This window comes from Myzus persicae, unplaced genomic scaffold (assembly GCF_001856785.1).
Source record: "Myzus persicae strain clone G006 unplaced genomic scaffold, MPER_G0061.0, whole genome shotgun sequence".
NCBI lineage: Eukaryota > Metazoa > Arthropoda > Insecta > Hemiptera > Aphididae > Myzus > Myzus persicae.
This window is the reverse complement of record NW_019100647.1, coordinates 602,405-620,416: the sequence shown is the minus strand read 5'-3', so window position 1 is coordinate 620,416 and position 18,012 is coordinate 602,405. Positions and strand designations below refer to the sequence as shown.

Here is an 18,012-nt window from a genome sequence, read left to right as displayed (position 1 = left end):
TTTCCCCATTTTGTATGCTAATATACCTATTATTATAAATAGTAGACAATCTTAAGTATTTAATCCCTTGTAATTATATGAAATAACTATGAACTTTTACGGGGAATTGGAATAAAAAGCTTAGTGTTATAATCTATAGCCTATAAAATTACCAAATCGGCAATTTGTTTTTTATACTTGCGCCGCTGGTTATAAAAATGCTTTACTGCAAGATATTTATTATATTACATATTATATAAAATAGGTACCACATGGAAGAACGCGCGGTCCTTCTGAAAATCGATTACAGCAGCAGTATCTATTACCCGCAAAATAATTTGTAATAAAAAATTTTAAACATTTTTTTCTAAAAAATATTACTCATACCTATTAGATACAACTATTTTTTTCCCACTTAATAGTTGATAAACGAAATTTTAAGAGTAAATTATTACGGAACAGTGATTATTTTCACTTCATAGCAAATTTCATTATCACTTACACATCTATGTTGCTGTGCATAGTGGTATACCTAATTAAATGCATGATAATGTAACATAACCATACACACCTATACCTATAGTTTGAAGAAAAACTGCATTAATAGTAGGTATCGTTATGAAAAGAAAGTAACACCCAACACGCGCGCGGTAAGTGTATCGTTCCAGTAGGTCTATCAAGTGGGCAAGTGAAAAAAAATGATATACATCAAACATTCTTCTTAATTAAGATTAAGAATTGGGTTTAAGATGATTACAGGAGTATGGACAGTCTGCGAGCTCATTCGTTCGGCCGATGCGCAGTAGTTCAGTTCTTGGATACGTTTGACGAAGCCGTTATTGGAGTATACGTACACGTATATAGGTAAGTCTTTGGTACTATTTTTATATTTACTATTTTGTTGTTATTAATATTACGCGGTTGTTTGTACGGCTATGAATTCACAAGGCGTTTGTTGACCGCACAAGGTAAATTGTGCGTTTGTTTTCTCGAATTTTCATTAAAGCTTCTATTCCGAAAGCCTTTGAACGTTGCCCAAGAAAGTACATACAGTACCTACATAATATAGTATAGCCTGGAAGTATACGGGTTCTAAAAGCCATTAATTATCGTGCTGAAAAATCCCTCTCAACGAAATAAATCGCTCCACGTCAAGTAGTTATACATATTATATGCGACCGACGTTCATACAATTTATGTACATCCGAATTATGTATATGCAATAATATAATAAGTGCATAATCAGCATTAGCCTTGATGTGTGTTGATATAAAAAAATTATATCAAGTTTATAAAAAAAAAAATATATTTTTTTTTGACGGTAATTAGTGTGCTGGACGAACCATGCAAGGCCACGGCCGACTTATCGATTGTGTGAGTTCAAAATAATGTTGGTATACCGGAATACGAAGGGTTTGACGATAGAACGCGATTGGAATTCTAAGCACACGAGCTCATTTTTTTCCCTGCGAAATAAGTGGTACTTACTTGGAGAAGTATACCAACACGGTTAGATCATGTAGTGCAGATGAATAATACATATAGTTATGGAAGACAAATAAGTGTTCATGAAAACGGTTTTACTCCGTGTGCGAGTGGTTCGATGTCAGAAGTAGAAAGTGACGTATTCCATTAATTTAAATGGCTTCTGAATACATTCCATCGGAAAATTTTAAATTGGTGAAATAACTGACACACTAGAGTAGCAACCGTACAAATTAAAAAAGAAAGACGTGCAATTATTCACACGAATATGATATTATATACCTAAAATCTACATCCATAATTAAATAAATAATAGTTATAATAGCGGAGAAATGAATACAAACTAAGATCGTATTTTTATAAATTGATATAAATTTTTTCTCTGTGGAGTTGTTAAACAAAAAAACAAAAATTTTACATTCATTACCAGATTTTAGACACAATATATTTTTAAAAAAATATAGCATTAAAATTTAATTTAACTAACAGTTATGTATGGCTTAAAAAAAACTTTTTGAATGTGAAAAGAGAAAAATGATTAAATTAAGAAATAAGGTAATAAAGTAAATATTTTATATAAAACACACAATTTGTAGGTATATAGTAATTTTATATAATGTAATATTTAACCTTAAGCTTTAAATTTGCGGAAGAATAAAAACTCTTAGTTCCTTACTGACGGAAATTCGAGTGATGCATTATGTTATTGTCACCAAAATAAAGATCAAGATATATTTAATACCAAGATTTTCTAAGTAGACATCCCTGCAGCAGCATTATTGTTCAGTCCCTTCACTCGGAGGCTTAGAGGATTTAAGACATACAGTCACGAGGGAATATAATTGGGTACGTGTATGAACAGTTTCGGTACCCATTTTATGGTCGGTTTATAATCGGTATACTAACATACATACCTAAGGCCACATATACGTACTATACTGTGGTACTCATAGTCTCGGCGTTTGTTAAGTCAGTGACCACGTTAAGGGTGTGAAAATGACGTTTGTAAACTCATAAATAAAGGTAAAATACAATAATATAAGTTTAACATAAATATTAATTGAATGAATATTTTCCTACATATTGTATATAGGCATACATATATTTATGATATGTATGTGCAAGAAATATAATATATAGCTTATATATATTTTTAAAAAACCCATAAATATTAAATTCTTAAACCGTGAATATTGTATGACGCAATGGTCCACAGGGAAAACGGAAGCAAATAGGATTTTTTTTCATTTTAGTTTTTCTTAAGACGCATACTAACACCCGATCCCGGGAAATAATAAAAATGTATTTTTAGCGACATGAAATAGAAGCAATTAAATGGAAACGTGCTAAAGTTGTAACCATAATTTTTATACTTAGTAAAATAAACAACGGGAATTATAATACAACGTGCAACTGCTAAGAGTGTATTGTTCTGCAATACGAGTCATGAATTTAAATACATTTTCGCAGTGTAACAGTAAATGACTAAATTTCCGTTCAAACTTTATTAATGTTGGCCAAAACTTGGTAAATAAAATTTAAATGTTCACCCTAATATATACATCTAAAAACTACAATATTTATATATAATACAGAAAAATATTTTAATATACCTATTACCTACTGTTCAGAATAACACATAATTTGGTAAGTCAGCTAATAATACTATAACGATATATTATGTATAAGTATAAATAATTATCATCATATTATATTATATCATATATTATGATGATATTTTGAACCACTGATTTCTATAATAAAACGATTTTTTATCGATTACAAATTGAGCGAAGAGAATATATCTCTATACAAAAGTGTTTTATGATGAATTTCCTAAAAATTTTATTTTATATTTCTTAACATTTATTTTCGTTTACTTTCCAGTGCCCAAACTTCTTTAATAGTACTATCGTCTGAGTATCCAATCGATAAACACACACTGCTTCTACGTGAAACTTTCATAGCTTTTTTGCTGTGCCAAAAAGCTTTTTCCTAGTAAACTATAAAAATACATAATTGTAATATAAGTATCCCATTAATCTCACTTTTCATTCAATTCAACATTTTTAAACAACTAAGGTCGTTTTTTTACAATGCTGTTAATTTTCAATAAAATATCAATAAGATATGCTAATAGAAGTTATAATATAATAATAATATTATATTATTATAATATTATCCAGCTGGCTAGATATATACATGAATTTAATGATTTCGTTCTATGCATATATACTACACAGCAAAAGCTGTAATTTTAAGTAAATAAAACTTCAATTAACTTTCAAAAAGTTTAATTTAGTCAAACACAGTTATTTGATTTTTAATTAACGTTTATTTGGTCCTTATTCATTCAGGATAATTATGGAAGCCATGATAATACATCCTACAGTAAGTTTTAAATATGCTTATTTGAAAATAAACTAAAAGTTCTGTGATCAATACAACGCGGAAGGAAAACGTATTTGATAATGTTTTAATTTTTACAAACTGTATTAATGTTAATGAAAATGTAAGCCAAGTAAAAACAAAAATAATACCGCCGACTTTAAATTCTTTCATTAGTATGATATTGCGGTTAAAATCCATAATTTCAAAAACGTTTGCGTTCCGTAAACGCTATACTTATGTAACAAATTTAATACACGACCGGTGCAAATAAATTGGTTAGATAAATGAGGGTGGGGTCGTTATCTATTCAGAGGAATTGGTTGTAAAATACGAGATATATACGCTTAGGTATAGAAAAGGTGTTAGATTAATAATTCACGGACCGGATAAATATCGCGGTTGGTGTAGGGTCACGGACGGATGTGTACTCGACCGCCAGAGTCATTGAATAATATAATAATTATACATCTATGGAATTATTTGTTTTTCCAGAAATGGGAGGCACGTACTCGACCGGTGGTGTGTTCGTGGTGAAGGAGAAGGAAAAGGGATCAAACAAGCAGCGACACCGGCGCAAGGATAACATCAAAAAACAAGGCCATGACAATCGGTTTGAGTGAGTGTCAAATCTATAATATACTTATATACTATACATAATACATAATATAATCCGTATTATGAGTAATATAATTTAAGATCCCCACCATCAGCAAAATATACACTTAAAAGTATCATTAGACTTTATGTAGACTTTTATGACTGTTTCTTACCCTCTCATCGAGGGTGTGTTATCATAAAAACCCAAACAATGACCCCTGCAGGTTGTAAAATAGTGATACGCGTACAAAAACTTAATGGGGTAGCCCAAGAAATTGGCTTTCGACCAAGATTGCCAAACATAGGCGATAATTGTGGACCACTGCATGCTTAGTTGCGTACGGATACGCATTACATAAGTTATTCTGTAAAAAAATATATTTGCCCCACAATAACTATAAGGAATAATAACTGTGTACATTTTGTTCGAAAACAACGGAAAATCGCATATAACGCGCATGAATGATTTTATTCCCCATACACTCATACCCCTGCCACCACGTTAGTCATAACAACAATATTATAACAAGCACGCAACTCTATCTGGTATTTGCATTTTCGTAACGATGGTAATATTGTAATACTAATAATACTTATCACTTATCAATTATCATTTAATGATACATACATACCTATATGCATAGAGTTAAATAACAATTTAAAAAATGCCTCTCTGATCAACGATTTCTGTTGGTAACTACCAACTTTGAAATATTAATATCTACAGTAGAATCTAATTATCTAATTCCTAAAAGCAAAGTATATTAAGTTTTAGTTCTATTTTTAAATAAACATTACAATTTTAGATCTGCATTAATTGTATTATAGTGATTATATAACAATTAAAAGTACTGATCCCTTGAATATCTCTATAAACGATTTATATGTGGGTACCTACTGAGTAACTTTTTAGTTAATTTTACTTTACATCAAACACTAAATATTAAACATAATTTAATACCTATATTATTTATAAAATAAACACAGATGTCAGACAATTAATTTTGTATACTTTTTTTTGTATAAAATGACAAGTATTTTTTTTTAATTTTGAGGCTGCACCTAGTCTTTTTATACAATGTACCTAAATAATATATATCTTTTAGCTTTTGTGTGCCAACACTGAATAATAAAAAGTAATAATTTTAATGATTGAAAATTTTGCTTCATTAGGTACCTATACATACAATGAGCTCAAAAATCTAAAATGTAACGTTATAACTTTTGACCTAAAATTAATGTTCAAATAATATATTTATAAATTTTAATAGAAATAATTATTATAACCAAAATAAGTTTTTCTTTAAATAAATATATTAAAAATTATAATTGAATACTTAGAAACCATTATTTAAACTACTTGTGAGAAAATATTGTCTTATGACACAAATACCTACATATATTTTAAAATTATATTTTTTTCTTTTTTTGTGGTTTCACAAAGCAAATTGGAAGAGTTTAATGTAAAACTGTAAAAGAGACAAACTGAGATAAGTGATAAATATTTAAATAAAAGCTTTCTAGACCGCCTTTTTCGTTTTTTAATTACGGTATTTTTCGATCCCTTAAAGTTACAACAAAAATTCAATATGAAGATCAGTACGTGAATGTAAAAAATGTTCTACAAATTTACTTAAAACTTTCAAAAACTACAGGATTTGCTGGTTTTGGATTGCACTTACTAGTTAGTATTATTTTCAATAATATAAAAGCTCGTTCTTTTTATTATGTACCGACAATGTATTGTATTATTTGAAGTAGGTTTTAACAATAGAAGAAAATTGTGTGAATTTTTCAAAAATAAAAATTCAAAAGGTTCTTTTGACCTGTCAGCACATGTCAAAATATAAAATGGGACGATTGTTACTCAAAATATACAGAACATGCTTAAAACTAATTTATATTAAAAATGCTCAAAATATATTTTATGTAGAAACCAGCCATAAAAATGTGTGACAATATACAAGTCATGTAATAACAAAATATAATTAGGTAGGCAGATGCGTAACAGCAGTAATGACTTACGAAATGACAAGATGAAATGATACAAGTTCGTAAGGTAAATTTTCGGCTAAATTTAGATAATTTAAACATGTCATTGTATTACACAACATTTACAAATCATCACTAATGCAATAATATTATACACATATATATTTATATTTACGATATATTTTATGAAACCCAGAGAACAGATATAAAAATACTGTAACTCATACAATAATATATTCCATTTCAAGCAATAAATAAACCAATCAAATATTTATCTACAAAAATAAACTTCACGATTTTTAAGTATTTTGACCATAATAATAAATAAAATGTATTACCGATATTATTATCCGTATTATAAAAAAATTTTGATTCAACAGGACAATTTCGATGATGAAATTATAAACTAATGAAATATTATATAGGTTTCAAAATCATAAACTTTAATATTCTAAACAAGAAATTAATTAACTTTAGAGCAATAATTCCATAAACAGTACCTAAATAACATTAAAATCAACGAGTCAGTTTATAAAAAAAAAACTATTTCCAAACAAATAAAATATAGGTGTTTTATGAGTTTAATGTATTAAATATTAATGTACCCGCTATATAATCGTATGCATATAATACACGTGAGTTTTTGAAATATTTTACTCGATTCGAAATGAAATGTGTAGCATATATCTTAAAATAAACGTGAACGACCTTTTTAAATAAATACGTCGATAACAAGTTTAACAAACTATAATCAAGTTTAACTATAAGTTTAGCTATATACTATATTTTCATCAACAAGTATTTTTCTTTACATAAAGAATTTTTGTAGAGACAAATGTTTTGATTATGTATAAAATAATATGTTCAATGATCATTGATAGCTCTACTATATTATGACGAAATTCCGATTTTCACTAGGCACATTCGGCCGTCATCGTTAGTCATAAAGAACAATTGGGTTGTAATTATTTAGGCATATTTAATTATGCGCTAAAACCGTATCATGCGTGATAAATTTCAAATGAACACATATTACGTACCATACGCGACCAAACCATGCACGGCATGTATTATTGTGATTATGCTCTTCCTACACGCACATTTCTAAATTACTATTCAACAAAATTTACCACTAATAATAATAGAAATAAAGCACAGATAACCGAGTTATACGCGAATTCCGTGTCCTTATGAATATATAGTGCCTAAATATACATAATAAAACATAATATATATGTATACATAGAATGATGTACGTGTACATTATAGTTCCGAGTCCCCAACCATGACTGCTCCGTCAATGATTTGTTGGTCCACGAAAACAATAAGGCCGACCCGTCAAAAGCACACTGCATGGTGCTAAAAATCACGAACAATCAAAGTTGATCTGATGACGTGGTCCCGCCACGTCATGCGTATATGTGCACGAGTGCCATTCTACGGTTTTCAAAGATTTCACGACCGACAGCCGAGGTTAAAGTAAACGATACAGAGTACTAATTATAAGCGTACGATTAAAAACTGCGATTCCGGCAAAACTCGCGTTTTTTCGAAAAGCAAACGTAATTCAATACTATCGTATATAAAAGTACTGTACCTATACACAAAAACGACGGTTTAAGTGTCTTATATTGCGGAATTCAATTATTAAACCTAAAGGGTTTTCCGAGAAATGTAAAAAAAAAACGAGTAGAGTTTTATGTAGGTACCTACATTTATGTATAATATGCGGAAAACAATTACAATAACAAACACTGAACGCGAAAATATTATTATAAAAATGTATTATAATAAATGACGGTAGCATGTATATCATCACATTATATATTCGAATAAAATATGCAACGAAAATGGTCAATGACTTTTTTTTATTGACCATTTATATAAAAGTCTGAATTCACCTATAAATATATTCGTTTGAACAAAACGACAATATTCACTATGCATTAGACGTAAGCGAATTACTATTTATAGCTATGCATAAGCATTTCACAACTGAGGCAATTTACGCACACATCATCGTATATTATAATATGATATATTATAATACAAATTCATTGTGCTAGGTTGGTGCCTTTTTAGTGATTACTGTTACAATGCACATGGTAATATTAATATAGAATATAGATAACAATATTGATTATTGTACGCGGCGGGGTAGAAAACAGACAGGAAAAGAAACGAGGCAGGCGAGTGCGGTGTATTATATTTAACATTATATTATTGTAATCGAATATGCTAATATTATACAGTTATACATAATAAATATTATATACACGCCGCAGTTGTCCGGTTGTCGTATACGCCACAGTGATATTACACTCATTCTAAAAATAATGGTGTAACTGTATGCGCATACGATAATGCATTTTTGTCGTCTATCACTGTTGACGACAGAAATGCATAATGCAATATCGCGATCGATGCAATGTATATTAATTAAAATTATCATCAGGTGTGTGTGCGTGTGAGGCGGAAGGAAACAAAACTTTTAACTTGACAGCCGCGAAATATGAAGTTATTATTACTATATTTCTCCATTCAAACGTGTTATTATCCAGACTTTTACATGATTTTATACATTATAACCATTGTTGGCCGAATGTAAAGAACGGAAAATAAAATATTTTTTGTAAAATAATTAAACCGTTTTTTATATACCAATGCAGTGTATCTGTTAATAAACCGTTTCATAAAAAAAAAAGTGAAACACATTTATACACATCATATTTCACGTAGCCTGAAGCTCGAAACTATATATTGTTAATAATAGACATTAATAATGTTTTGTATGAAAATGAAATAACATTATACAATTAAACAATATTTCCTGAAATTATTTACAGTAAATTGTAATTTAAAGTAGGTCCTAAAAATTTGCATTTGTTTATTATATTCATAACAAAAACGGCAACGTTAATAAATACAACAGACCTGATACCTCGAGAGTTGTGGTTTAATAACAATAATTAGTATATAGTTATTTTCTACTTATTAATAATTCTACTAATAAATTGTGGTTTTAAAAAATAATTTCTTATTGCAACTTTACTTGTGTTTTGCTGTTAAATTTTAGTCATGGTATAAAACAACTATTTTCTCTATGTAATGCATTCAACCGATTCGGAGGGAAACACCAAAAATAATACAACAATTTTGATACGAAAGCGCAGGGGAATCATGATAATATATGGAAACGTTTTTGCAGTAATAGGTTTATTCGACATAAATCACACTGAGACGGATAAATTGTTCTGCAGAATACAAAAAAAAAAAACAAACCGAAAAATCCTATCCTGATCTGATAATCCCAAATGAAAAGTTTGTCTACCTGGTCCACGGTCGTACCCAAAAGTTTTGTAGGTCATCAGCCACAGAATCAGAGCTTTTATTTCCACCATCAAAATTAAAAATCTATCTCTACGTTATTACGAGTATTTTATAACAAATAAATGCATTAAGTAGTCATATCACATAATTTCCAACAGTGATTTATTATTAGTTTGACACTTCACCAAAGTCAACTTATGCAATAGGGTCACATTATCCAATAATTTAATCACGTTTCCTGCGCGGTGACTGCAGACTACAAGCTTTACGCCCGAACTAATCCGTTAAAGATGTCTGAAATGAAAAATAAAATGTTATTTCATAGCAGAGGTCGTATTCACAGACTATGACAAGCCGAGTTTCCTTTAGGCTTCAAGACATTTATTGGGTTTATCGCAGAAATGTTGATGGAAATTTAGCGCGAATAAAGAGGATGCCATCAAAGGTTTTCGCGTGGAATTCCGTGTCGAGACCGAATAATGCTCGTAATGTAGGAATAAAAAAGCGATCAAACAAAACGCAAAATTCACAGGAGCTAGAACTGCAGCACCACTATACACTGTTATTATATAATAATGATTCTACTCGCGAACACAGGACTTTATTAGAAGGGCGCGGTCTAGAAGGCGGTAAAATATTTAGGTATATAATTTATTTAAGAAACAAGTATTTAAAAGCAAAATACAAAACATATAAATGTCGTTTAATATTTTTACAGGAAAATGTTATGACAATTCTTACAATATTATTCGAACAATAAAATACGTATAACTTAAAATAATAAACTAAATATTTCCATTGTTGATTTTGTAGTTTATTATATTGACGCTTTTAAAATATTTTCTTAGCGCCTTAAATTGTTTTTATTAAAACACGGCAATTTTACAAGTTGTATAATAGGCTGCGAGTTTATACCTCGATCGAGGCCTCGTCAACCGTAGACAAAATAATAAATATAATATTAAGTATACTTATATAATAATGGTATTTAGTGATGCCATTACAATGTGTACGTCTGAGGGGGGTGAACAGTACCAAATACGGCAGGATCCGCGTCCACGAGGACATAATGGAGATCTCGCGGAGAACAGTTGTGGATCTGCCCCGAGAAGGGGAGGCGAGGGGCGGTCGGCAGCCGTTAATTAAACACACCGCGGCCGGTATACCATAACACCCAGCAGACGTGATGATGTTTAAGTGTGCTTACAACACGTGATATTATACATTATTATACGATGTACATTGTACAGTGTACACTGCCGCAGCTGGCGCTCGAGCGCGATCGTCCGACCGGAACGAACAACAAGCGCACTGCACCGAGGGCGTTATATTTTGTGCACAGCAATATGGCTACCGGAAAAAGCTGTTACCGGCCCTCTGGAAGCGGACTATATATATATATATATATATACCTATATAAGTCGTATTTCCGTGATGTAAACACTGCACGCGCGAGCTCGTCGATATCGGCAGTATAAAAAACAAAAAATGTATAATGACGGCGTTGCAGGTAATACCGTGTCGAGCTCTGCTCCGGAGGGGTGAGAAAAATGGAACGTGCTTTGAACAAAAAAAATAACAAAAACAATAACAATAACAATACGAAATTATTAGTACAATTTATTGTTGTAAAAGTTCTACGAGAGAAATACCTAATACCCATCTTATGTTGGAGATGAAATAACGGCTGAGATATGAGTCTGGCTGCTGCGAGGTCTTGCGAACCACCCCCGTGAAGTACCTATGTGGGTTTTCCGATTGCAGGGGAGTCGAGTGCACCGTTCTCCGACCACCTGCACCTTCGCCTACACTCCTACTCCTCTTCCGCGTATACAATGCAGACCTTGGAACGGACCGGCACCGGCAATGACGTTCCGGTGGACAACTATATACGTATACACGTACCTACGATGTACACACACACGACACACAACACACACACGCACACAACACTTCACCTGGCGCTTTGGTGTGTGTGTGCGTGTGTGCGTGTGTGCGTAAATATACATCGGTGAAGCGTTCGCCTATATACAGTCCTCCAGTCGTGCGCGCAGTATAGGTCCGCGCGTACATGTCATACGTATCGTGTCCGGAAGACGTGCCCTAGTCCGTTTTTAACGACTGTTTCGCAGAACCGCAAAATCGCGTATATATTTGTACTATACTTCACGCCGTGTAATCTGCCTGATATTATTATTGGCGTCGTCGTCGCTCCGCACGTCAAGTCGTCCATGCCAATTTACCTCGGTGAGTCTTTCGATTATTTTTGTTTTTTTTTTTATTTGATATTGTAGGTACACGAGGCACCTATACAAAGTCATTAGATATTATATTATATTAATATTATTTATGGTTTGTTCGCGATCAACCGATAGTGTTATAATATGTATGCCGTACGGCCATTATTTCAAAGTAAAAAAAAGAATAACCTCGTCCGACAGCACTTTATTCACAGCACATAATTCGAAAAAACTTTTTTTAGGCTATTCAATATAAAATATTATAATATGAATTAATCGCTTTCAACCTTTATGATTATAATTTTGGTAGTTTTCGTTGATTACACAAAATGATTACATAAGTTTATAACCAAAAACGGAACTATTAAAATTGTTCAACTAACCGATCATATACTATACCGTTCGTGTATTTTTATAGGTATAAAACGAATAGAGGTACTTGCTACCTATTATCTAATATGGTTTTCACATAAGTATATTTTGCGAGAGTAAACGTATGAACATTTAACACTAATTATAATCAAGATTATACATTATTCATCTGATAGCTACGGAGTACGGGTATAATACATACATTATATAAACTGTCCAAGTTACATTTGGTAATAATATATCGTGCTATAATAGTACTTTAACTACTTATTGGCTTATTTACTATGGTAACTATACTCTATAATAAGGCTAGTAACTTTTATAGTTACTATCTGTATATAATGCTATATTTATAATTAGTAAAGATTTCACAAATTAGATATAAGTATATAACCAGCAATAAAAATTGTATAACACAACACGACGTCTATGTTTTACTAAAATTGTGATCGAATTGGGCATTAAAGTAAATGTTAAAATGTCAACATAGTGCAATATAGTGACAGCTATCGTTGACAACTGAAAATAAGATGTGTTCCACAGCATGACTTACCCAGAGCTAAATAAATATGCTGTAAAGTTTTCTCGTGGGACTAAGATTGATATGTATTTACTCGACAAAATCCCAACAGATTACTGTCTCCGCATTTTGTTATATATAGTATTTGTAAGGTATTAAAGGACTATATACTTAATAAAACTTCTCTCAGTAGTCCTTTTACATTAACTTTAACTAAAACAACATAAGAGAATCTTAATTTAATGAGTATAATATAATAATGCTTAAAAAATAATGGACTTTTTCAAGATTTAAGCGATTAATCTCAATGAAAACAAAAATAAAATGAGAACAATTTTGAATAAAACTTGGCAGAGTGTAAGGTAATCACTGTAAAGCACTTTAGTCGAAAATTCTCTAAACTCGACCATAGTGAACAATATTGTTCTGTACAATTATGTAAAACAAAGCCAGAAATTCCGAACACCCGATTCGCAATAAGCCGGATCTACGTCTGTCGGAACTGACGTCACGCTCATGAGGGGGCCTCTGGAGTGTATGTCCATTAGATCTGTCTAACAGACCATAACATCCACCTGCGGAATAGATATGTGGAACGCACTATATGCACACAAATGAAATTATTTGATATGGGAGGAAATCGAATATCCCACTGTGAATGACCGGATTTGGCGGGTAGAGAGCTGTCCAATAGGCTTCGTCGTGAAAAAGGCAGAAAGCATGGAGAGTGAAATCATCAACATCGGTGTAATATGTATTAATAACCTCGTAGGTTTTCATAGTTATCTCCCGCGAATATTATATTGTTCATGACGCAACAGGCTCTAATTAACAATAATTGTTGATATTCGTAAAAGATACACTTTTTTCGTTAACGAATACTTATAGTCTTTTGTCTTTGTCTCTCATTGTTATCATTGCCCTAATCGATTAGGTATACATTTACAACTCATTAACGTCACCTAAACAGCGTTTGAAATCATCTTGACACGTTAAGGTAGACAAAAAGCGTTCGCAACAACTGATTTATTATTTTCAACATATTTTAATAGCATGGTCATTAAAAATAATTATCAAACAAGTTAAGATACTTGTTTACATACGAACAAAGATAGACAATAAAACCTAAGAAAATATTAACGTGATATAAGCCATAATACATTATAATAACTAGAGCTTAACTTTAAACTAAAGGTGTATTATAGTACCTATACATAATATTATCAACATACATGCGGGCCGCAGAAGAAATGCTCCTTTGTAACTTAGTATTCAACAGTTCAACACGTTTTAAATATCAATTTCAGTTAAATTTATTAGGCCCGCATGAACTCAGCTATGCCGCAGATCAGATTACTCGCAAAATGTAAATTACGTTCAGGTCTATAAAAGGATGTTTTTTGATGACATTTCTTCGCGAATTCCAAGAATGAAAATTAAAATTAAAAACGAGATCAGAATTAAAAATGTGGACATAATACAATTGATAAGGAAATAAAATTGAAATATTGATTAATAGAAGTGAAGAACATTAAAATGTTATGAAAATTCGGCAAAAGTGTTCAAGCCCAACAAAAACTTAAAGTTTAAAGTTCTTGAATATGACCCAGGTATAATTATAGATTTGTTTAGTATAAGAAACAAATTAATTTCTAATAGAACAAACAAAGTAGGTATACATTCAATAAACTACAGGGCGATTTTTTTTATCAATCAATAACTATTATTGATAATTTATTGAATTTATTAAAGTTTCACGTCTTACACTTTCGAATGTTTTAAAAGTTTAATACAATGTTCAATACATTACAATGCCTTCAAAGCTTCATCATAATATACATCGTCTTAGAAAGTTATAATTTTGAAGTAATAAATTAAGAAATACTTAATGGGTAGACCAAGTCAAGTTCAGTCTAATCATACTGATTACTGAATTAGAAACGTCAAATATATTTATATTTATTTTCTTTTGACTGTTATAAACTCGTACCTATGATATAGTTAGCCGAAAAAATATTAGATAAATATAATTTCATGAGGAATCAGTAGTTTGTTATTAGTAATTACACAAGACATATACATAATACTTATCTAGAATATAAATGCAGACATGTAAAGTAGAATATTACATGTATAATAAATTAATAATTATTTAAATTACCATAGTTATAGTAAAAAAAAATAATAACAATAAAGGTTTTCGCTGTCCCGTTGTCATATTATGTTTATTTAATGTAGGAAATAATTGCCAAACTAATAACATAATATACCTAATAGATAATCGTAAAATAACTATGTGGCATCGAAATTATATTATTACTTTTACTCAAACCAATGGAAATCACAAGGACTCGACCTTCATGTAAACTCAGACAACAAAATAATTTAAAAGCTTATTAACAATTTGTGTGTCTTATAAAAACTTAGACATTATACAAAATGAAAAAAGTTACACGTATAACGAATAGACACTGCAATTAATCATCGGTTTGCCAGTATCGAATTACACTGGTAAAATACAGCTGACATAATTAAATATAGGTACACAGTGCATATATCGCTGCATATTACACATTACACACTACATATTCGGTATTGTATTACGTGCATCTGATGCCTCGTGAAAAAATAAAATAAGCAGGTACAAATCAGCCAATTAGAAGAAAACAGAAGAACAAAAAAAATACAACACTATTATAATGATGATAACGTTTGGCAACACGAAAAATAGAATATTATACGGTGACCGGGTGATGGGTATAGCAAGAAAATAACATAAAACACGCAATAACGGATATGGTTAAAAGAAAACTTATAACTTGTTAGGTACCAGCTGTAAAAAAAATATAATACTATTATGTCAAATGTTTATATCACATGATTATTATTTATTATACCTAGGATTGCGATTTACGAAGGAAAAATCGTTTGTGTTACTGTTCTTGGATGAATTTAATATACTTATTCGCAAATACATCGCGTAAGAAACTCGCAACCGGACAAAAGCTGTCAGGTACGGTCTGCTCGGTGCAGCATAATATCATATAATATATTATAGATGGGCGGCGCACTGTGAGCGCGGGCGCAACAGAAACGCAACGCGCGACCATCGACCCGCGACTACGTCTTGTATTATTGTGATTAGTGGCGGACGTACCGCCTATATATTAACACGAATATAAACAGATTCAACCAAATGACTGTGTGAGAAAATTGATCATTATGTAATATTGTAATGTGCAAATATAATTTGGAGACGAAGCGATAATTTCGCACTCGCCAAATTAACCACGGCCATGACGTCATTAATGCACAAAAATATTAAATGCATATTAATAATATAGTATATACCTATAGTATAAGAGGCACGAAAAAAAACTGCTCGATCGACGACTGCGTATTATTAAAGTTGAAGAGGCTGCTGTCAACATCGTATACAAATAGTAGATGGTTATAGACATTTGCGAGAAAAATATCAAGTATAAGTGTGCACATGCGTTCCACTCGGTGGATAAAATTCGTGTTGGCAGAATCATTACCCAAGGGAGGAGGGGGGGGCGTGACATGGTTTTTAGTTCAATAATATTAATCTAATTTATTTTTTATTTTATTGTGTATAACTATCAGGAGTACACGTCTTTAAACCACATGTAGACACGAGAGATTAGGTTAGTTACATTCATTAAGTATGATTCAGACCAGCAAGTGCACCATAATATATGGTTTGAAAAAGCGTGCTCGGCGAATCTGCAAATAATAATATCATATATTATATACCTGACCTCGCTGAGATAATCAAAACACTCAAAAGACGAAAATCTGCATAATATAAGACATGAAGTTTGAACGTACATATTGGTAAAAGGAGTACAATATTATATATTATTAGTATTATATTTGTTGTCGACATCGCTTTCACCAAAGTGTCCACGGGTCGTCACAGCCTCATCGCGCGATAATCCGAAAAAGAAGAATAATAATATTATTAAGCAAGGTCGCGCGCGCACTGCTGTACTCACTATATAAACTTTAGTCACGGTATACATTTCTCTGTGTTTACGTAACGTATATATTAATACATATTACTATAATATCTCGGAGCACATCGAATCACACGGTTTGAAAAATGCACTTTTCACTATCAATACTATTCTATGATCAATGATACATTTTTTTCCGTTTTATAAAAAACGTCCGTTTCACAGACTAGTTTATTAATGGAATTCCTTTTTAAATTATCCTGCTGTTTTTCAAGTAACATTCGTCTGACAATGAATACAAAATATATCGCTATTAGATACTATCATTTTGAATTTAACGATAACAATATACAGTATGAAAACCGTCAAAGGAATATTTTATTTGCATAAATTGTTTCACATATTAAGCACAATATTACGATGGTAGTGTATAGTGTATACTATATTACTATATGATATTCGTATCTTTACACTGCAGGGCTGCACATGTGGAGTAGACAATATTACAATAATACAATATGTATTTAAAAATAAGGAGTATGGATAAGCAACTTTTTTTTAAGTATACCTACTACAGTAACTACTATAACGATATCATATTAAAAATGTATAACCAACTAAATATTATTAGCTATTGTTATGGATTTTATGATAAGTGCACCATTTTAATAATTATAACCTATAATACCTACATAATGTCATAATACAATAGATACCAAGTTATACTACTACCCATAGGCTATAATATAGTATCCTTCAAATTAAAAATATACTGAATTATGAATCTTTATTTACCTCTTTTATTCTAAAGTTTAGAATATAAGCCTGTAAAAGAAAATTAAAACAAATATGCTAATATGTGAAACAATAATAGCTGGATTAAGATAAACTCATAATGTAATATACCTACATGTAATTTTATATAGTATATATGCGTCATCATGTATACCAAACATCTAACCCCAATTTTTTCTTCAATAATTAAGTTATTGAATTTTTTTATTTGGTTAGATTTGTATAGCAATTAAAGAGTGTCCTATCACATTTATATCCTTATACAAACATTTTTTTTCCATTAACAACCCACTTGTTTTTACATTAAATTATTTTTTTTAACGTTACTGAT

The 18,012-nt window shown here is 30.8% G+C and overlaps 2 protein-coding genes across 3 annotated transcripts in view; one reads left to right on the top strand and one right to left on the bottom strand.

Annotated features, from left to right (window-relative positions):
• Positions 1–18,012, bottom strand: part of LOC111038815 (calcium uniporter protein, mitochondrial) — a 74,329-nt gene that overhangs the window by 21,447 nt on the left and 34,870 nt on the right. The gene's annotated exons all lie outside the window — the stretch shown is intronic.
• Positions 725–18,012, top strand: part of LOC111038798 — a 29,085-nt gene continuing 11,797 nt past the window's right edge. The window contains exons 1-2 of one of the 2 annotated variants that reach the window (XM_022322037.1): positions 725–843; positions 4,348–4,471. In XM_022322037.1, coding sequence (XP_022177729.1) covers positions 4,350–4,471 — 122 coding nt within the window. In that variant the 5' untranslated portion in view covers positions 725–843; positions 4,348–4,349. Of the gene's footprint in view, positions 844–4,347; positions 4,472–11,792; positions 12,022–18,012 lie in introns of those variants that run through there. The other variant, XM_022322044.1, reaches the window with a different exon arrangement.